This window comes from Euleptes europaea, chromosome 17 (assembly GCF_029931775.1).
Source record: "Euleptes europaea isolate rEulEur1 chromosome 17, rEulEur1.hap1, whole genome shotgun sequence".
Taxonomy (NCBI): domain Eukaryota; kingdom Metazoa; phylum Chordata; class Lepidosauria; order Squamata; family Sphaerodactylidae; genus Euleptes; species Euleptes europaea.
The window spans coordinates 51562914-51583829 of NC_079328.1; the positions used below are offsets into that span (position 1 = coordinate 51562914).

General features: G+C 54.9%; 1 protein-coding gene across 1 annotated transcript in view; it reads left to right on the forward strand.

The window, feature by feature from the left end:
• The window catches only part of ZFHX3 (zinc finger homeobox 3), a 94237-nt gene extending 73830 nt beyond the window's left edge, over positions 1-20407 (forward strand). Inside the window, 7 exon segments of the mRNA XM_056862422.1 lie at positions 605-6037; positions 7544-9008; positions 9010-9031; positions 10641-10834; positions 17516-17681; positions 19478-19684; positions 20285-20407. Of these exon segments, the coding sequence (XP_056718400.1) occupies positions 605-6037; positions 7544-9008; positions 9010-9031; positions 10641-10834; positions 17516-17681; positions 19478-19684; positions 20285-20407 (7610 nt within the window).
• Positions 20408-20916: the final 509 nt, after the last annotated feature.

A 20916-nucleotide genomic window follows, 5' to 3' on the forward strand; every position in this document is an offset into this window, starting at 1 on the left:
CAAGAGACTGGGCAACAGGCCAGCACCAGAGAGGGCCCCTCTGTAGGGGAGCTGCAGGCCCTTGGGGCGTAAGCAGGGAAGCAATCGGAGGCATGATCCTGCCTCCACCCTTCAGGGATGCTCCCTGTTCTCCATCAGGAGGGCTTGTCCCACGCCTGGAGAGTCTGGGGAGAGTCCGCAACCCGTTTCTCCCTCGTCCCCAGTTATATAATCTGAACAGCAATATGGCTCAAGTGTCATAGGGTTCAGTCCTCTGTGCTGCTACTGAGTCTCCCATTCCGAGGGTGCAGGTGACAAGCAGGAAGAGGCCACCAAGTGAGTTGGATCCCTGGGAGGAATGGAAAGAGGCAACAAGGGGGTGGTCCTGCGTGCAGCCCCGGGGGGGGGGGGAGCAAGGGGGAGGGAGGGTGATCTGAAAGTCAGGGGAAGAGAGGGAGATGGAAGCCAGAAGGAAGTCTGTTTCCTCCTCCCGGTCAAGCTGTCAGTCACTTGACCTGGAGTTAGCCAGGGTAGGATTCCAGGCGTGAGCCTCGCATTGCTGGAGCAAAAGTGAGACAGAGTGCTCAAAGACCTCCTTTTCTCCCCTCTCTTCCCATCTCCACAGAGCCCTCTGAGGACCCAGGGAAAGGCCCGCAGCCTTTGGAAAACCTGGAGCTCGGGGGAGAACCGAAGCCCATTCTGTTGGAGCAGGCCTCTGCCCGAGAGGACGCTGGGTTTCTCTGCTGGAAGAAGGGCTGCAGCCAAGGATTCAAAACCTCTGCTGCTCTCCAGGCACATTTCAGTGAGGCGCACACCAAGCGGCCACAGCTGCCTGTCTCCGACCGGCACGTGTACAAATACCGCTGCAACCAATGCAGCCTGGCCTTCAAAACCGTGGAGAAGCTTCAGCTGCATTCCCAGTACCACGTTATTCGGGCCGCCACCATGTGCTGCCTTTGCCAGCGCAGCTTCCGCACTTTTCAGGCCCTCAAGAAGCACCTGGAGACGAGTCACCTGGAGCTGAGTGAAGCTGACATTCAGCAGCTGTACGGTGGACTCCTCGTCAACGGAGACCTCCTCGCCATGGGTGACCCCTCCCTGGCTGAAGACCACACCCTCCTTGGGGAGGAAGACAAAGAAGAGGAGAGCGACTTGGAAGACAAGCAGAGCCCTGCGGGGAGTGACTCTGGGTCTCTGCAGGAGGACTCTGGCTCTGAACCAAAGCGGGCTCTCCCGTTCCGGAAAGGCCCAAACTTCACGATGGAGAAGTTCCTGGACCCGTCCCGTCCGTATAAGTGCACCGTTTGCAAAGAGTCCTTCACTCAGAAGAACATCCTTTTGGTCCACTACAATTCCGTGTCTCACCTGCACAAGCTGAAGCGAGCCCTGCAGGAGTCCACCAGCGGCCAGCAGGAGCCAGCCACCAGCAGCCCAGACAACAAGCCCTTCAAGTGCAGCACCTGCAGCGTGGCCTACAGCCAGAGCTCCACCCTGGAGATCCACATGAGGTCCGTCTTGCACCAGACCAAAGCACGAGCGGCCAAGCTAGAAGCTGCGAGTGGTGGCAGCAGCGGCAGCGGAGTGGGCGGGGGCGGCAGCGTCTCCTTGGCCTCCTCCACACCCAGCCCAGTCAGCACAACCAGTACCCCCACCACCGTCACTGTGGCCAGCACCAACCCCACGGCCAGCACTGCTCCTGGCCCCAGCCTCCTCGGCCAGGTCTCCTGTGAGAACGCGGGGGGTATCCCTCCTCTCCGCACACCCCTCTGTACCAGTAGCACACCAGCGGCCGCCTCAAGCCCTTCTGAGCCCAAAGAGGTCAACCGTAAGAAGCTGGCTGACATGATTGCCTCCCGCCAGCAGCAGCAGCAGCAGGCGCATGCCTTGGCGCAGGTGCAGGCCCAAGCGCAGGCCCAGCTCCAGCAAGAGCTGCAACAGCAGGCCGCCCTCCTGCAGTCGCAGCTTTTCAGCCCGGCCCTCCTGCCCCACTTCCCCATGACCACGGAGACCCTCTTGCAGCTCCAGCAGCAGCAGCAGCAGCCACACCTCCTCTTCCCCTTCTACATTCCCAGCACTGAATTCCAGCTGACCCCGGAGGTGAGCCTGCCGGTGACCAGCAGCACCCTGACGCTGACCGGGACGGGGCCCAGCCTCTTGGACGACTTGAAGGTGCAGCTCCCCCAGCCCAGCCACCCCCACGCCCAGCCGCTGCCCCCGCCCCACTGTGTCCTCTTGCAGCACGGCCAGCTGCTGGACAAGAAAGCCAAACCCCCCGTGGCAGTCAAGGAGAAGGAAGGCCAGAGGGAGCCGGAGAGCTCCGAGAAAGGGGGTGGCGGCTCCACTGCCCAGGAGCCCCCACCTCACCCCCCCAAGCCCAAAGACAAGCCTGACTTGGGAGCAGCAGCGCTGCCGGCAGAGCCGCCGCCACTTCCTCCGCCCCGCATCGCGTCCGACGCTCGTGGGAACGCCACCAAAGCCCTGCTGGAGAACTTTGGCTTTGAGCTGGTCATTCAGTACAACGAGAACAAGCAGAAGGTGCAGAAGAAGGCGGCGAAGCCAGAGCAGGGGGGCGGCGGTGGCAGCGTGGAGAAGCTGGAGTGCGCCTCCTGCGGCAGGCTCTTCTCCAACATCCTCATCCTGAAAAGCCACCAGGAGCACGTTCACCAGCACTACTTCCCCTTCGGGCAGCTGGAGAGCTTTGCCCAGCAGTACCGTGAACAGTACGACAAGCTGTACCCATTGCGGCCTCAGACCCCAGAGCCGGCCCCTCCAGCCCCCCTGCCCCCCGCCCCCCCGCAGCAGCCCCCCGCCCCCCCTGCTCCGGCCCCGCCCGCCTCCTCTCCCACCATGGCTCCAGCCCAGCCGCCTATGCCCCTCACCCAGCTGTCCCTGCCGATGGAGCTGCCCCTCTTCTCTCCCCTCATGATGCAGACCCTGCCTCTGCAGACCCTGCCCACCCAGCTGCCCCCCCAGCTCGGCCCCGGCGACCCCTTGCCTTCAGACCTGGCTCAGCTCTACCAGCACCAGCTGAATCCTGGCCTTCTGCAGCAGCAGCAGCAGAGCAAGCGGCCGCGCACCCGCATCACCGATGACCAGCTGCGCGTCCTGCGGCAGTACTTCGACATCAACAATTCCCCCAGTGAGGAGCAGATCAAGGAGATGGCGGACAAGTCAGGCCTGCCCCAGAAGGTGATCAAGCACTGGTTCCGGAACACGCTGTTCAAGGAGCGCCAGCGGAACAAGGACTCTCCCTACAACTTCAGCAACCCCCCCATTACCAGCCTGGATGACCTGAAGGTGGACTCGCGGCCCCCCTCGCCGGAGCCTCAGAGGCAGGAGTACTGGGGGAGCAAACGCTCCTCCAGGACTCGCTTCACGGACTACCAGCTGCGGGTCCTGCAGGACTTCTTTGATGCCAATGCCTACCCGAAGGACGATGAGTTTGAGCAGCTCTCCAGTCTGCTGAACCTCCCAACCCGTGTGATCGTGGTGTGGTTTCAGAATGCCCGCCAGAAGGCCCGGAAGAACTACGAGAACCAAGGAGAAGGCAAAGATGGGGAGAGGCGGGAGCTCACCAACGACAGGTACATCCGGACGAGCAACCTCAGCTACCAGTGCCGTAAGTGCAGCCTGGTCTTTCAGCGCATCTTTGACCTCATCAAGCACCAGAAGAAGCTGTGCTACAAAGACGAGGATGAAGAGGGGCAGGAAGACAGCCAGAACGAAGACTCCATGGATGCGGCGGAGCTCCTGACCCCGACCAGCTCCTCCTGCAGCACCCCCATGCCTTCGCAGGCATATGGTACCCCCACCTCTTCCGCAAATGCAGCCTCTTCCTCCGCAGCTTTTCTGCCACAGACGGCCATGGAGGAAGACGACTCTTCCTCCTTCTACACTTCTAAAGCAGAAGCTACAGATGAGAAACCAAAGCAACCTGAACCTCCAAGTACGCAGCAAAACCAAACCCCCGAAAAGCAAGTGCAACCAAAGCAGGAGGTGCCTCAGCTCCAACAGCAAGAAGACCCCGGCGAGCAGCCAGCCGGCTCAGCACACCCCAAGCCCTCCCCTCCCGCCCTGCCGCAGCCAGGCCAGCCTCCCCCCTGCGTCCTGCCGCAGGCGAGCCCCAGCCCCTCCCAGCTCTCCCACCTTCCCCTCAAGCCCCTTCACACGCCCACGCCCCAGCAGCTGGCGAACTTGCCTCCTCAGCTCCTCCCCTATCAGTGCGACCAGTGCAAGCTGGCCTTCCCCTCCTTTGAGCACTGGCAGGAGCACCAGCAGCTCCACTTCCTCAGTGCCCAGAACCAGTTCGTTCACCCCCAGTTCCTGGACAGGGCGCTCGACATGCCTTTCATGCTCTTTGACCCCGGCAACCCCCTGCTGGCCAGCCAGCTCCTTTCCGGGACGCTCCCCCAGCTGCCCCTGAGCTCCGCCACCTCTCCCTCCACCCCAACTTCCACCATGAGCACCCTGAAGAGGAAGCTGGAAGAGAAGGCCAGCGCAAGCCCCGGGGAAAACGAGAGTGGCACCGGCGGGGAAGAGCCACAGCGAGACAAGCGCCTCCGCACGACCATCACGCCAGAGCAGCTGGAGGTCCTCTACCAGAAGTACCTGCTGGACTCCAACCCCACCCGCAAGATGCTGGACCACATTGCCCACGAGGTGGGCTTGAAGAAGCGTGTGGTGCAGGTCTGGTTCCAGAATACTCGAGCACGGGAGCGAAAGGGGCAGTTCAGGGCGGTGGGGCCTGCCCAAGCCCACCGGCGATGCCCTTTCTGCCGGGCGCTCTTCAAAGCCAAAACTGCCCTTGAAGCCCACATCCGGTCCCGCCACTGGCACGAAGCAAAGCGGGCAGGCTACAACCTGACGTTGTCAGCAATGCTCTTCGACTGTGATGGAGGACTCCAAATGAAGGCCGACCTCTTTGATGGAACGGGCTTTCCCCACCTGCCCCCCAGCACCAGTGACAGCCAGGCCCTCTCCCCGCTGAGCAAGTCTCTGGAGCTCTCGCCTCACCCTCTCCTGAGCCCGTCGTCCATCAAAGTGGAAGGGATGGAGGACTTCGAGAGCCCGTCCCTGTCGTCCGTCAATCTCAGCTTTGACCAAGCCAAGCTGGACAACGATGACTGCTCCTCCGTTAACACGGCCATCACGGACACCACGACGGGAGACGAGGGCACTGCAGACAACGAGAGCGCCTCCGGGCTTGCTGCCGAGGCCAAGTGCCTGCCAGGGCCGAGCGAAGGTCTGACCAAGGCTGCCATGATGGCCATGTCCGAGTACGAAGACCGGCTGTCCTCTGGCCTGGTCAGCCCAGCTCCCAGCTTCTACAGCAAGGACTATGACAATGAGGGCATTGTGGACTACAGCGAGACCTCCAGCCTGGCAGACCCTTGCTCGCCCAGCCCGGGCACCAGCGGCTCTGGGGGCAAGTCCGCCGAGGGTGGGGACCGGCTGGGGCAGAAGCGCTTCCGCACGCAGATGACCAACCTCCAGCTGAAGGTCCTGAAGTCCTGCTTCAACGACTACCGGACGCCCACCATGCTGGAGTGCGAGGTTCTGGGGAGTGACATCGGGCTGCCCAAGCGAGTGGTGCAGGTCTGGTTCCAGAACGCCCGGGCCAAGGAGAAGAAGGCCAAGCTCAGCATGGCCAAGCATTTCGGCATTAACCAAACCAGTTACGAGGGACCCAAAACTGAGTGCACCTTGTGTGGCATCAAGTACAGCGCCCGCCTGTCTGTACGCGACCACATCTTCTCTCAGCAGCACATCTCCAAAGTGAAGGACACCATCGGCAGCCAGCTGGACAAAGAGAAGGAATACTTTGACCCCGCAACCGTCCGCCAGCTGATGGCCCAGCAGGAGCTGGACCGGATCAAGAAGGCCAACGAGGTGCTGGGCCTGGCTGCGCAGCACCAGCAGCAGCAGGGCATGTTCGACAGCCCCCCTCTCCAGGCCCTCAACCTCCCTGCCGCTTACCCTGCCCTCCAGGGGATCCCTCCGGTTCTGCTGCCGGGCCTCAACAGCCCTTCCCTGCCTGGCTTCACCCCTTCGAACACAGGTGGGTTGCATGGTGTGCACCCGGGGGGGGGGGGGTATAACAGCCGCTTTGGCGGGAGAAGGAACACCTGGGGGAGGAAACGGGGGGCCAGTGTAGTCCTGCCTCAGCCCCTGCAGGGAGCGAACAGGCCTGTTTGAGTTGCCGGCTGGCTGTCAGAAGGGGGTGCCGGGGGTGCAGCTGCTGCCTGCCTCTTGTGTCAGAGGCTGCTGTTGCTTTTTTTGGGGGGGGGGGAGGAGCAGCACGCAGAGCTCCAGTGGACTTGGCAGAAGGGCTCAGTGAAGAGCACTGCTCACTTGCTAGTTTCCCAGGGGCCTGCGAAGCATACTGGTGGCTTGCAGGCTCCTCATGGCAGAGTATTCTGCCAACCAGCCTTCCCCGGCCTCGCTGGGCTGAGGGCGAGCGCTGCACTGGTGCATGGAGCCACCCTGACCCTGCCGGCTGCTTCTGAGACGCCCAGGCAGGAGCGTGCCCAAGCGGCTGGTGTCGCGAGGCCTCAGGCCTGCAGCAGATCTGCCGTGGTGCTGGTCCAGGCTCCTCGTGCCAGGCCATGGGGATGATGCCACATCTGACAACTACCATCTCTGAAGCCATGGGGGCGTGGGGGGTGTTTGTGCAGGTATCCAGGTAGAGAAGACTGAGGCTGTTACCGCACTAGGTATTCCCACCGGTGTATTAAGAGTTTGAAAACGTTATAAAAAAAATACTGTTCGCACTTTGTTTGGCCCCTTTAGCTGTGAAGACGTCTTCCAACCATTTTTTAGCCGTGGCATCCAAAAACCCTTTTAAAGCGATGTCTTTTATAACATTTTCAAACTCTTAATACATCGCAGGGAATACCTAGTGCGGTAACAGCCTGATTTAGAATCCTTTTCTAAAGCTGCCTCACAGAGCGAGGTCAAATGTGTGGCCGCTTTCAAATTAGCCACCCGCCATGTGCCTTCTGACGAACTGTGGTGGGGCCTGGACAGTGGCATCTCATTGAGTGGGGGGTTACCCCAAGGGTTTGTGCTGCAGCCCCTGGTAAGGCCTGTGGCTGGAGTCCCCAGCCTTCTTCAGGCAGGCCCTGAGGAGAGGTGGCTTGGCGTGGCCACCCGCCTCTCTCCTGCAGCCTCCCAGGGCCTCAGCCCTCTGCCCAGTGCCAAGGGGGAAGGTGTTTCGTTCTTTCTGCTGCTCTTCCACCTCAGCTTCCTAGGACTTCCGGGGTGGGCACAGCAGCTCCACAGCAAACAGGGGAAGTTCAAGCCCCCACCCCCCGTCCACCTGTTGTTTTCTTCCCCTGTTCTGCTCTGCTCTGCCCAGGGCGGTTCCCTGGAAAGCTGGGTTTCTTCAAGGCCCCTGGGGCGTCTGCCCTCACGCCTGTTCTCAGACTTGTGCATGTCTCGGTGGGGAGGGGCCGCAGCCTCATCCTTCCCACTGGATAGCTAAGAGGCAAAGGAGTGGCCAGCAGAAGCTGGGTCTTTGGTAGCCCCCCCCCCCACATAACTCTTCCTTCCTCTTGCTTTGCAGCTTTAACTTCTCCGAAGGCCAGCCTGATGGGTCTGCCCAGCACAAGCGTCCCCTCGCCGGGCCTCCCCACCTCTGGATTACCAAATAAGCAGCCCCCCGCCTCCCTGAATTCCCCCAGCCCAGCCCAAGTGACTGCAGCAACGGCCCCCCAGCAGCCGAGCCAGCCCGTGCCTCGGAAGGACAAGGAGAGCGAGAAGGCGAAAGAGAAGGAAAAGGCCCCCAAGGGGAAGGGGGACTCCCCGCTGGCCCCCAAGAAAGACAAGGCGGAGGGGCCCGGCCCAGCAGCCCTGCCCACAGCTCTGCCCGCCCTGGAGTATTCCGTGGAGCCGGCCCAGCTCCAGGCCCTGCAGGCGGCTCTGAGTTCCGACCCCACGGCTTTGCTCACGAGCCCCTTCCTCCCCTACTTTGTCCCCGGTTTTTCCCCCTACTATGCTCCTCAGATCCCGGGAGCCTTGCAGGGCGGCTACCTGCAGCCCCTGTACGGCATGGAAGGGCTGTTCCCCTACAGCCCGGCGCTGTCGCAGGCCTTGCTGGGCCTCTCCTCGGGCTCTCTGCTGCAGCACTACCAGCAATACCAGCAGAGCCTGCAGGAGGCCATGCAGACACAGCAGCGGCAAAGGCCAGCCCCGCAGCAGCCCCCACCGCCACCCAAAGGAAGCCAAACCCCGGTCCCCTCGGGGACGGCAACGCCCGACAAAGACCCTGCCAAAGAACCCCCCCAGCAAGAACAGCAGAAGAACGCCCCCCACGAGGTGCCCCCCCACCTGCCCAGACCCCAGGAAGAGCCCCCAGCAGAAGGCCCCAGCGCAGGGCCCGCCCTCTGGGACCCCGACATCGTCCCCCAGGTGCAGCCCCAGCTGGTGTGCCGCAAGTGCCAGGCCAGCTTCAGCACCCAGGAGGCGGCCAGCAACCACCTGAAGTCCCTCTGCGGCTTCGGCCAGCCCGTGGTGAACCTGCAAGAGATGGTGCTTCACGTGCCCGCTGGCGGCAGCGGCTCGTACCAGTGCGTGGCGTGCGAGAGCACGGTGTATGGGGACGAAGCCCTCCGACAGCATCTCGAGTCGGCCCCGCACAAACACCGAACAGTCCCAAGAGCAGCAAGAAACGCCAAAGAGCATCCCCGTCGATTACCTCACTCCGCCTGCCTCCCCGCCCCCAGCACCGCATCTACCTCGCAGCCTGCCCCTCACTCAAAGGACAGCCCCTCCCCCCCGCCCCCCACTCCCCCCCACGCCTCCAGGAAGTCTTGGCCTCAAGGGGCCAGCCGGCCTCCCCTGCGGAAGCCACCACCGCCGCCGCCTCTCTCCTCGTCTTCAACGGTTACCTCAAGTTCATGCAGCACCTCAGGGGTTCAGCCCTCGATGCCAACAGATGACTTTTTGGAGGAGTCTGACTCGGACCTTAGCCAAAAGTCCGACGGACCGGCTAGCCTGGCGGAGGGGCCTGAGGAGCCGAGCTGCCCCAAGGACCGACCACGCTCACGCTAGCGTAGAGATGGACACTTTTCGATTGTAAGCTTTGAAGAGGAACAATTTAAAAAATGAATTTAAAAAGTTAACAAACCAATTTCAAAAACAGACTAACTGCAATTCCAAAGCTTCTAACCAAAAAAGAAAAAGGAAAAAAAAGAGAAATGAACAGTGTGGGGCGTTTTCCCATATAACGATGCCGGCAGGTTTTCCATTGCTTTCTTTTGAATGATGCCCCAGATTCTCTTTTGGCTCCGCTTTGTTGGTCTCGAAGGCAGGAGAGAGAGAGAGAAGGGAAGGCCAGCCGGCAGGCATGTGCCCCTGCGGCCCCCCCCCGGCCCCCCTTCCAGGAGAGCACAGCTGAGGCCGGCATACCTGTATGGGAAAGCAGGACCACCGGGTTCCAGTTTTAAATGTCTCGCTATCGTAGCGTTCGGATACCAATGGCTTGCTAAAAGAAAAAAGAGAGAAATGTAACGTCTTTTGATTCTCAGGTCAATCGCTCACACTTTGCTCGGTTTTCAGAATCATTGTTTTATATAAATATATATATAATTTCTTTTTGGTTTTGATTTTTTTTCCAAGAAAAGGATTTTTTTTGTTGTTGTTGTTAATTTAAAAATGGGCAGAAAGTATTCAAGAGACAAACAATGTGAACGGAGTTAACTTTCTGGGGATTTTAATGGTAGCTTTTCTGCTGAAGCCAATTTCAAGGGGAAAAGTCCAGCACTCCCACTTTTCAGAAAAAAAGGAAACGCAACAACCCACACAGAGTGTTAAGGACTTGGAGCTTAAAAATAAGTTTTAAAACAACTGACTTTCTGTATTTATGATAGATATGACCATTTTTGGTGTTGAGTAGATTGTTGCATTGGAAATGAACTGAAGCAGTGCGGTAGATTTAAAAGCAGCAGCAGCCCTTTTGTGTACATTTAGCTTTTGTATGTTCCTGCGGGCAGCTTCCCATTCGGTGTTGTCTTGTTCATCCCTAGCCAGATAGATCCGCCATCGATTCGCCGAAGCTTTTCCCCCTTTGTACCTCGACTCCCTTCTCCATCCTGTAATCTTCCACCTGCGGTCACTGCCTTCATTTCTTAGAGGGTGGTTAGCATAATTATTTTATAAAAACTAAGGGGGGAATTCAAAGGGTTTGGGGGGTCAGTAGGATCCCTTGCAGAATATTTTTGTTGGGGGATCGAAACTTTTTAAGGTGTATACATGTCTGTTACCCTTGTGCACTTAACTCTGTCTTCTTTTTCTTCCTTTGACTTCTTCCTTTCTGCATTTTGTAAATGTGTCGAAGGCTGTGTTTGGAACTGTAGGCCTTTGCTTCTCTTCGGGTGCCGAGGGGCACGTGTTTCCTTTTCCAATGACTTTTGGTTTTTGTACGTGTGTGTGATTTTGGTTTTGGTTTTCTGTTTTTGGTTTCTTTTTTTTTTCCTCAAAAGAAATTCATGCTTTAAATAAAATCCAAAGACAAACCCTTTTCACCACGGTGCAGAATGAGCAAAAGGCGTCTTTTGACTTGAGGATTTGTTTCTGATTTCAGCCACAAGACTCAGTTTAAATAAAGAAACTCAAAAAAGAACCAGCCTGTAGGTTGTGCTCTGTGCTTTTGCTGCCAGCAGAGGGGCAGCGGGGGCTCCTGCGGACCAAGGCCAGTACCCCTGGGCCAGGCCGTGCGCGGGATGGCTGGCAGGGGCCTCCCCAGAGCACCTGCCTCCTGGGAGTCTCTCTGCGCTGCGGTCTCCTCTCTGGCCTGGATGTTGAAAGGAGAGCTTTCTGCTGCCCAAGGGTCGAGTCTGGATTCGAGCAGGGGCTGGTGAGCCACGGCTGGGCCAGAGGGCAGCCATATTCCCCGCCCTGTGGGGCCCCTCCCTCACCACCACCCTGTTTCAGAAGGGTAGGGAGATGGTGGGTGGAGGCAGGGCTGCCCTGGTCTTGTGCCCCCCCACCCCACCCACCCACGTGCAGGAGGTGCATCCCAAGAGAGGAAGAACAAACCGGGGAAGGAGGGATGAACCGCCTCCTGCCCTCCTCCCCTCCCCCCCCACTCGGCTTTCCTTGGTGCACCTTTTTGTCTTCATGTTAATAGACGAGCCCCACCTTGAATTACTGTACGTATTTCTAATGAGACACAGATGCACAATGCAAACTTTTTCCTTTTCAAAGTAGTCAGGTCAGAGAAAAGCACCACCGAATATTGCTGCCCAGAGCCAGGCTAAGCCTGGCTCTTATGTTCTTATGTGTCCCCCCCCACCCGGCAGACTCGCCAAATGTCGCGGTCTCCCTTGAACGCAGATCTTGGTATTTCTCCTTGTGCTTGAGATGAACATTTTTTTTACATTTTAAAGTTGTAGTTTTGTTTTGTTTTTCACTATTTTATCCGTTCCATATACATACACACATATGCGCATGTATACATACATACATAAGTACACATATATATGTATGTACGTATAGGCCATGTAACGGTTGTATGTTCCTTTGTGTCATATAGATGGGGGGGGGGGGTTTGCTTTGCTTTTGGTTCTCTGTCAGTCTTCTTTAAGGGGAGTGTTTCCTCCCCCGCCAGCGCTGTGCCCCTCCTGTTCCTGCTCCCTGCCCCTGCCCTGTGCAGCCTGACCACAGGGGCTGATGCTGGCCTCTCCTCCTTCCTGTCCTGCACACCTCCCGGTCAGTCACGTCTCAGTGCATCGGTCTGAAATCTGCCTCCCCCCTCTCTCCTGCTCTCATGGAATTTGTGGGAAGGGGCTTCTTGTGCCAAACAGGGGCTTGCAAGCAAGACTTGACCCAGCAACGGCCTGGGGCTCCACGGCAGAAGGGGGGTTCTGGAGATGCAGCTGGGGGGTGCGGGCGAGGGGGGAGCAGCTGGGTGAAGTCAGGCCAAGCCATGTGCTTGGATTTCAAGACCTTCCCGGCCTTCCACCTGGGGCTCGGTCCTTACAGGGGGTGGGATTTTGTTTGTTCCCAGCTCTCCCTTCCTGCTGGAGCCCACGCCACGTGAGAGGCCCACCGTGACTTCAGGGGCATGAATGAGTTGTCAGTGTGGCTGGGAGTGTCGTGCAGGGGGGGGGCCTGCGGCCTAGCGGGAGTGCCACCCCCTCCCCTGCACAGGGCACCAGGCCCCTCACAGTCACCTCCAGTCATCCAAACGTGGAGGGGGGTGTTGGTGGACATGACGCCCTCCCTGAGACTCCTGCCCACTGTGAAACACACACTTTTGACTACTTGGGTTTGTTTTGATTTGGGGGGGGGGTGATGCTGGCAGGGCAAGTTTGCATATAACAGAAAGCATAAATGAGGTGAAGAGGACTCTGGACCGCCTTTGCAATGTACAAAATCGAGCAAGTGAAACCAAAAATGATGCTCTTGGTGTTTTTCTATGATGTTGTCTTGTTAGGTTTTTTTGTTACTGTAACATCTGATCTGATCTGGGACTGTGTACCACCACACTGGCAAAGAGAAACCACGTGGAACTTTAAAGAAACCAGATTTGTCACCAAACACTTTGTTGTCATAGTTAAGTTGATTGTAGATGGTAACTGAATATACTCCTTTGAAAATATTCCTCAAGTATGTTTCCTGCTCATTGTGATACATTAAAAAAATGAGCGCCAGGCCTCGTCTCTACTGTGCCCAGGGGTGAAGCAGGGGGGGGGGAGCCCAGGACCCTTTGGTGCGCCTGCTGTTGAGGGCGCGTGTCTGTCTCAGCCAGCCCATTGGCTGTTGGGGGAGAGCAGACTGGTGTGCGTGCGTGCGCCCTCGGGCCCGGTGTTGGGCGTGGTGCTTCTGAGAGGGCCGGGGTTCTCTGGCTGCCCGTGCAGCAGGAGCTCAGCTTGCAGGCCTTGTGAGACAGGACCTTTTGCCAGCCCAGAGTTCGCCAAACATCTGTGCGAGGAGAAGGAGGGGGGGGCCTGCCGTTTCCCCAATAATGTGCTTAGATGTGAGGGGCTGAAGGGTGTGTGTGCATGCGTGTGTGTTCTTTTTTCCTCTTGGATCAAGCAGCAAAGAGGTAAGTGTCTGGGCCGCCCTGGCGCTCAGGGTGGTGGCTGGCAATGAGAGGTGGAAGGAAGGCCTTGGGAGCTGGGCAGATGGATTGCTGGTGGGGTTTTTGTGTGTCTCTTAGGAGAGGGCGTGTCCTGGGATTTCTCTCCCATCCCCAAACCCTGGAATTGTCTCCCGCTGTAGGGCAGGGTCTTGGCGTGGTCCCTCTTGTAACCCTGGTCTCAAAGCCAGGCAGGTAAGAGGACAGGCAAGCTCACTTTTGAATCCAATACAGGCGGCAGGAGGACAAAAACCAAGCAAGGCCCGATGTCTGAAGGAGGCCACACCTGTCAGATCAGGCTCTGGACATGTTAAGTGGAGAGAGGGTTTTTTAAAATTGGCATCTATCCAGAAGGGTCACACACACACACACACACACACACACACACATGCCTTACTGGGTCAAGAAGTGGGGCTGGGTGGGAATCTCTCACCCTCCCCTCGAGAAGTGCACCCTCATCTAGGCCGCGGGACCTTCTGGTTTGCCCAGCCCTACTGGGAGGCAGAGGGGGTGGTGTGGAGGCTTCTGGAGGGTGGCCAGTTGGCAGCCATGCCTAGAAGATGGGGGAGGGGATCACAAGCGTCAAGAGGAGTAGCAAGGAAGCACAAGTACCCAAAGGCTGTGAAGGGGGTCGACGCAAGTGGAAATGTTCAGCTTTCCTGGCTGGTAAGCAAGCAAGCAAGTCAAGCAGCAAAGCAATGATGAAAAAGTTGCTAGTTCTGCTACAGGGATCGCTGGAACGAAGGCTTGCAAACAACCCAGGTGGCCTGACTCTTCCCACGTGCACCAAGCCCAGATGTAGCTCCAGGGGCTTAGGCTATTAGGCCTCCTGCAGAACCGCAGTCTGGTCCAGGTCAAGTTGAGGCCTCTCCATCCTAAACCCCAGAGAGACCACAGCTGTCCACCTGGCTGCCTTCTCGGGGCGGGTGTCAGGAGGGGAAGGAATGCCCCTGTTGTGGCTGCAGCGGGAGTAGTTAAACGGGCTCCGGAATGCCAAAACAGACATTCAGAGCCCAAGGGTCTCCCTAAGTCTGTTCTTTCTCCTGTGCCTGCAGAGTGGGTCTTGCTGTTCCTGGATTTGGTCTTTCTCCCTTCTCTCCCGTGGCTGCTGGTACGGTTGTGGGGGAGAAGGAAGCATCACCCTCATCTGTGCTCACTTTGGAGGCAAAGAAGCTCCCTGTTGAAGGAGGGAAGTTGTAAAAATATTGTCGAAGGCTTTCACGGTCAGAGTTCATTGGTTCTCGTAGGTTATCCGGGCTGTGTAACTGTGGTCTTGGTATTTTCTTTCCTGGCGTTTCACCAGCAGCTGTGGCCGGCATCTTCAGAGGAGTCACACTGAAGGACAGTGTCTCTCAGTGTCAAGTGTGTAGGAAGAGTAATATATATTCAAAAAAGGGGTTGGGTTGAGCTGAATCATTGTCCTGCAAAAAGTATCAAAGGTAATGTGCTAATCATTGTCCTGTAAGTATCAAGATAATGTGCTAATGAGGGTGTGGTATGTTAATATGGAACCATTGTATCCTGAAGTGATCTGTTAATGTGTGAAATCCAAAGCTAATCTGCATGGCTATTGTGGACTGTAGTCTTTGTTAGTCTGGAGGTTTTCAGGACAGGAAGCCAAGCCTTATTCATTCTTAAACTCTCTTCTTCTCTGTTAAAGTTGTGCTGATGTTTATGAATTTCAATGGCTTCTCTGTGCAATCTGACAAAATAGTTGGTAGAATTGTCCAGTCTTTCAGTGTCTTGGAATAAGACCCTGTGTCCTGTTTGTGTCAGTCCATGTTCAGCCACTGCTGATTTCTCAGGTTGGCCAAGTCTGCAGTATCTTTCATGTTCTTTTATCCTTGTTTGTATGCTGTGTTTTGTTGTCCCGATGTAAACTTGTCCACAACTGCAGGGTATACGATATACTCCTGCAGAGGTGAGGGGGTTTCTTTTGTCTTTTGCTGATCGTAGCATTTGTTGTATTTTCTTGGTGGGTTTAAACACTGTTTGTAGGTTATGTTTTTTCAAAAGTTTCTCCATCCTATCAGTGACTCCTTTAATAAATGGCAAGAATACCTTTCCTATGGGAGACTGTTTTTCCTGAGTTTTCTGATTTTTGTTTGGTTTAATGGCCCTTCTGATTTCATTCTTGGAATAGCCGTTTGCTAGCAGTGCGTGATTTAGATGATTAGTTTCTTCCTTGAGAAACTGGTTCACAGATCCGTCTTGCACGGTCCATTAATTTTTTGATTATTCCTCTTTTCTGTCAGGGGTGGTGGTTGGAGCTTTTGTGTAAGTAGCGATCTGTGTGAGTTGGTTTCCGGTAGACCTTGTGACCTAACTGAAAGTTTGTTTTACGGATGACAAGGGTATCAAGAAATGGGAGTTTATCCTCAATTTCCTTTTCCATGGTAAACTGAATGTTTGAATGGTTATTATTAAGATGGTTTAGAAAGTCCATTAATTTTTCTTCACCGTGGCTCCAAATAGTTAATGTGTCATCTACGAACCTGAACCAGACTGTAGGTTTGTAAGGTGCCGATTCTAATGCTGTCTTTTCAAAATATTCCATGTAAACGTTTGCTATTACTGGACTGAGTGGACTTCCCATAGCTACTCCATCAATCTGTTCGTAAAATTCTTTATCCCATAGGAAATAACTTGTTGTCAGACAATGGTGAAATAAGGCTGTTATATCTTCTGGAAAAATATGGTTAATCAATGAGATTGTGTCTTTTACTGGAACCTTGGTAAAGAGGACAATGGTTAGCACATTACCTTTGTTACTTTTTGCAGGACAATGATTCAGCTCAAACCCAACCCCTTTTTTGACTATATATTACTCTTCCTACACACTTGACACTGAGAGACACTGTCCTTCAGTGTGACTCCTCTGAAGATGCCGGCCACAGCTGCTGGTGAAACGTCAGGAAAGAAAATACCAAGACCACGGTTGCACAGCCCGGATAACCTACGAGAACCAATGAAGGAAGTTGTGTCTGACCTTGGGGGAGAGCAGCATGGATGATGTGCGAAGGACGGGAGCTGAGCCAAGTACAGCGGTCTTGGAGTTTGTCTCCACCTTCTTCCAAGAAGCTCAGTTGTCCTTTCCTCTGTTTTGGCTGCACACCGGGCGTGTAAGGTGGATGAGGCTGGCCCAAGGTGAATATCACACGTGAGTGGGGTTTTGAGCCTGCATCTCTCCTGGCGGAATCCCACTCTCTTACTTGCTCTCTTTTGGAAAGCGGAAGGCCTATGGGCCCTCTGTGGAGAGCCACCTGTCATCCTTGTCTGCAGATGTACCCTGACAGTGTTCGGTGTCTGCTGTCGTTCGGCTAGATCTGGTAGGGGGAAAGAATTGCAGTTCAACAGGCCTTAAACGTAACTATCGATTGTTTCACAACACTGCTAACACCAGCAATTCCTGGGAGTGCAACATGCAGCGTAGACAAAATGGTTCATTTATGGGCAGACAATTCATGCTGGTGGCTTTTGAATGGCTTGAATTTGTTGGGCAGTTTTTCAACTGACTACCCCCTCCACATCCAGTTTGGAACATGGGCCATTGAGGGATTCTGAACGTTAATCTCGCATTTGATTGGCTTGAAGAGGTGTGCTTGGAGGTTTTTCTGCATCAAGACGCACAATGGAGGAGGCACCTCAAAATCAGGAATAGGAAGAGGTAACCAACTCTGAGCATCAGCATTTGCGGTTGTTCTTCCAGTTCTGTAGACCAGTGCATAATCATCAGCACTAAGCAAAATATTCCAGCACTGCATAGGTGGTGAGAGTATTAAGGGTGTATTTTTATCGGCTGAGAACATTCCTAACGGGGGCTCGCCATCTGTCTGAATTTCAGAAACAGGCCATAGAGATGATTGTGGAATTTCTTGACCCCTGGAATAACAGCAAGGGCTTCTCGGTCAATTTGTGCATAATTTCTTTCAGTGGATGACACAGTTCTATTAAGCAATTGGTGCCACTGCGCCACCTGACAGCTTGTTGCTAAGCACAACTGTAGCTATAAGGATCATGGCTTCTTTATAATGCGTCAACTGGGCAACAGAAGCCAGGGACTTCTGGACAGACTGGAATGCATCTTTGTGCCGCCTGGTCTCATTCCAAGGCCCTCCTTTTCTCCAATCAAGATGCAGAGGCTCACCAAACACTGCCTTTGATGGAAGGAAGATGTGGCAAAAGTGGGGTAACCCCAGGAGGGCTTGAAGCTCCTGTTTTGTTTTTGGAGCTGGCACTTCCTTGTCTTTGGCGTGGGGGATACCAGAAGCATCAATGTGAAGCTCCCAATTTCATGATTTTCTTTTAAAATATGAATTCCTCATTTATCAAAACAAAGTAGGATTTCATGCAAGTTCACCCTGTGTTGAGCCCATACCAGGAAATCATCACAGCATGGAATGACTCCTGGAATTCCAGACCGCTGGGTCTCCATGAATTGCTGAAAAATTCCAGGAGCAACAGAAATGCCGAACAGCAGACGCTTCGCCTGGCATGCTCCTCAATGTGGGATGACTGTGGCATCGACTATCAGCTGCCGATATGCTTGGTCAAGATCCAGTTTTGCAAAGACTTTTTCCTTGAGCAAGGGCCGCAGCCATTGCTTGACTGCCAGCACTGGGTAGGGATGCTGTTTTCAGTGCCTTATTGACAGTGGACTTGAAATCTCTACAGATTCTAACCTTTTACCATTAGGGTTTGCGGCACTGCCACAATGGGTGTAGCCCTCTGGGTCGGCATAACTGGTTCAAGGACTCCTTGTTAGAATGGTCAAATTCATTTTCAGTTTTGTTAATGGAGTGCAAAAAGCACAATTCTACCTTTCAAGTAAATTGGAGTGGCTGTTGGATCCAGATGGAGGAATGATCGTGGTTTCCCATCAAAACCTCAGAAGTCACCGTGGGGAACTTACTGACAACCTACAGTTTGCCTGTGCTGATAGTGGGGATTCCTTGGGTATGGATTCCTAGAAATGAGAACCAATTCCTTCCTAAAAGGTTTTTGTGCTGTTTTTTTTGCAATAGCAAGTGGAATCTCTCCTTGGAAGGAGCCATCCTGTACAACTGCCTCCCAGTTCTCCAGTCGTTCTAGTCTGCGCATTGTAATCATGGAGAATGCATAACGAACTCAACAGCTTTGGGGAAAGCTCCTTTGGGAAGAGGTGATGAAGTGCATGTTTATTGATTATGGATACCCCTGAGCTAGAGTCAGTCATCTTACATTCATGACCGTTGATAAGTACTGTTGTGTAGCCATTTCTAGAGGTTCCTTGCCACTGATCTGTCGCACACAGCGTGTCTGGACTTCAGGAGTTTACCTGGTAGCAACTTCACACCACGCAGTTCTGCTATGTACAGTTTATTTACAATATCTACACAGAGTCCTTTAGCAGTTTACATTCACTGCTCTGACCGTCAAAGTGCTTCGCCAGCGCCAATATTTCTGGCAAGACAAACTTACATTCAATACACAGACTTATATATACATTCATGACCAATCACATTTCACCTGAGATGCGTCATTCTGGAAATCCCCGTTCCTGGCTGTACAAACTGGCTCAGACCAGCATAATCACATGAGTCAGCTGTCACTCTGATCAGTATGATCTGTTTAGCAAACTGCAGACTAGCCTGAACTTAGACATATGTTGACATGATCTTCTGAATGTGATACAGGCCAAGGGTTCCTTAAGACTCCACAGGGGAGCGATCATGTGATACCACAAGGATCGCTCCTCTGTGGAGTCTAAGGAACCCACGGACATGCAGATTTTGAACAATATACTCGCTCAAGCTGGCCGTTCCTCTTGCAAAATCTACACTCTGCATTGCAGAATTTGCAAACAAAGTGAAGAGGCAGCCCTCTGCAACCTGAGCAGGGATTGGGTGTCTGCAGAACGTGCATTTCTTGTTCTCGGCAGATCCTCTGCCGAGAATTCTCTGCCCCCCTTAATTCGTGGTACATGGAATGAAGTCGTCTCACTAGCCGAGGCCTTTTCTTGAGCCGTTGCAAAAGTCCATTTTGGCTCAGACAGGAGACGTGTTGGAGAGCTTCATCCTCAGTCCCACCCACGAGGTGATCCCAGGGCTTTTTCGGCCCCGGCCCCAGCTTGGTGGAACAGTGTCCCTAGCAACATCAGGGCCCTGTGGGACCTAAATGAGTTCCGCAGGGCCTGTAAACCGGAACTGTTCTGCCAGGCTTATAACTGAGGGCAGCCGCAAGTTTTCCTCCCTTGTCATCATTGCTGGCCTCCCCATCCCCCCCCAACTGGTTTATGGGTGGGGGCTCACTGCCTGGCCATGTTTTTCTAGTGTCCACTATTTATGACTATTGAATGCCATCTTAGTGATTAATTTATACGGAGAGCAGGCATGTCATTGATATGCTTCTTGCTTGTGCCTCTGCCCTTTGTCCCAGGAGCCCAGAGGAGGAGTGGGCCACGGGCCTCACAGAGGAGGCAGATGCTGTGCCCAGGGCCTGGCTCTTTCCAGTGCCTTCCGGGCCTCGCGTGTCTGCCTAGCCAAAAAGGCAGCTGCTCTAGAAATGAAGGAATGGCGGTTCCTGTGGGAGCGGGAGCAGTCCGTGTGGTTCCCTGCTGAGTCTGAGGAGCGCAGCAGAAAGCTGGTCCCGGAGGGGCCTTCCTCAGCAGGGCTGCGGGGGTGCTTTCGAAACTGTTCTGTGCCCCTGCGTGGGTCCCCAGCCCCAAGTTGGCTTGTGTTTCTTCCCCTGCTAAGTAGCTAACTGAGATGCTGAGTGTAAGAAATGGAAAGTGACAGGATATGACCAAGCCATTGGAAATCAATCCAAACTAAATGTGCTTCTTAACTATAAGTGAACAGTTGAAAACAATCCTCTTTTATAGCCATGGAGATAAATACTCTGTTTTTATTAGGAAAAAATGGCTTTGGATTGAATAAAGTCGTTTGATTAACTAGTCAAAGCAGATGGTTTATTGATGTTTCAGAAAAGAGTTTACAAGGTCTACAGAAAAAGAGACCCCGCTCTGAATTAACAAATTGCCTTGCTGAAGGGGACATTGACAGTTCACGGGAATAGATTTATGGGTGACAACTTGATGCTTCATCCGCATCTGGCTTATTATGATAAAACGTTGGGACTCGACTAACCTCGACCCTTCTTTGCAATCTGCTGTATCGACCCCTGAACTCCGAGCCTCGCAAGCGACGCTGAGTGCGAGAGCCTGGATTTGTCTTCATCTTGCAGGATCCGTTTCTGTGCGGTCGCCTGTTTCGGGAGTCTGGGTCTCTACGCGTACAGGGACCGCAGAGGGGTACATCACACCGGCTCGTGTCCCCGGTGTTTATGGTGTACGGCGAGTGGATTTAAGAGGCAGCCACAGACTAGATGTGAGGAAGCGGCGCGGTCGGCTCCAGCTCGAGCCCTCTCGTCGGCGGGTCGCTTGCAGACCGCCGGCTGCCCTCTTTGCCACAAGGGTGCCCGCCAGGGCTGGCCCTGCCGCTGAGGAGAGGGCAGCAGCGGCTCTTGCTCCTTGCCGCCTTCAGCCCCGCTGGAAGGGGCTGCGGAGGGGGGGGGCAGATCAAAAATAAACCCGGGCGCAAAGCAAAAGCCCCCAGTAATGGATTCTCAAAAGGAGACACACACACACCCACCCCCCTTGGGAAGAGAGGGTGACAAGCGGGTGCAGCGGAAGGCCAGGAGGGGCCTGGAGGCCCAGAGGCCCCAGGCGGGGGGGGGGGGAGCTGGGAAGGCGCAGTCTTGGAGAGGGGGGGTGGGGGGTGGGGGGGGCGCCACGAGCTTCCCAGTGCCGCCCACCTCTGCCGAGTGTTTTCACTCACACCCGTGTGCTGCAGAGTCAGACGGGCTTCCCCAGCACC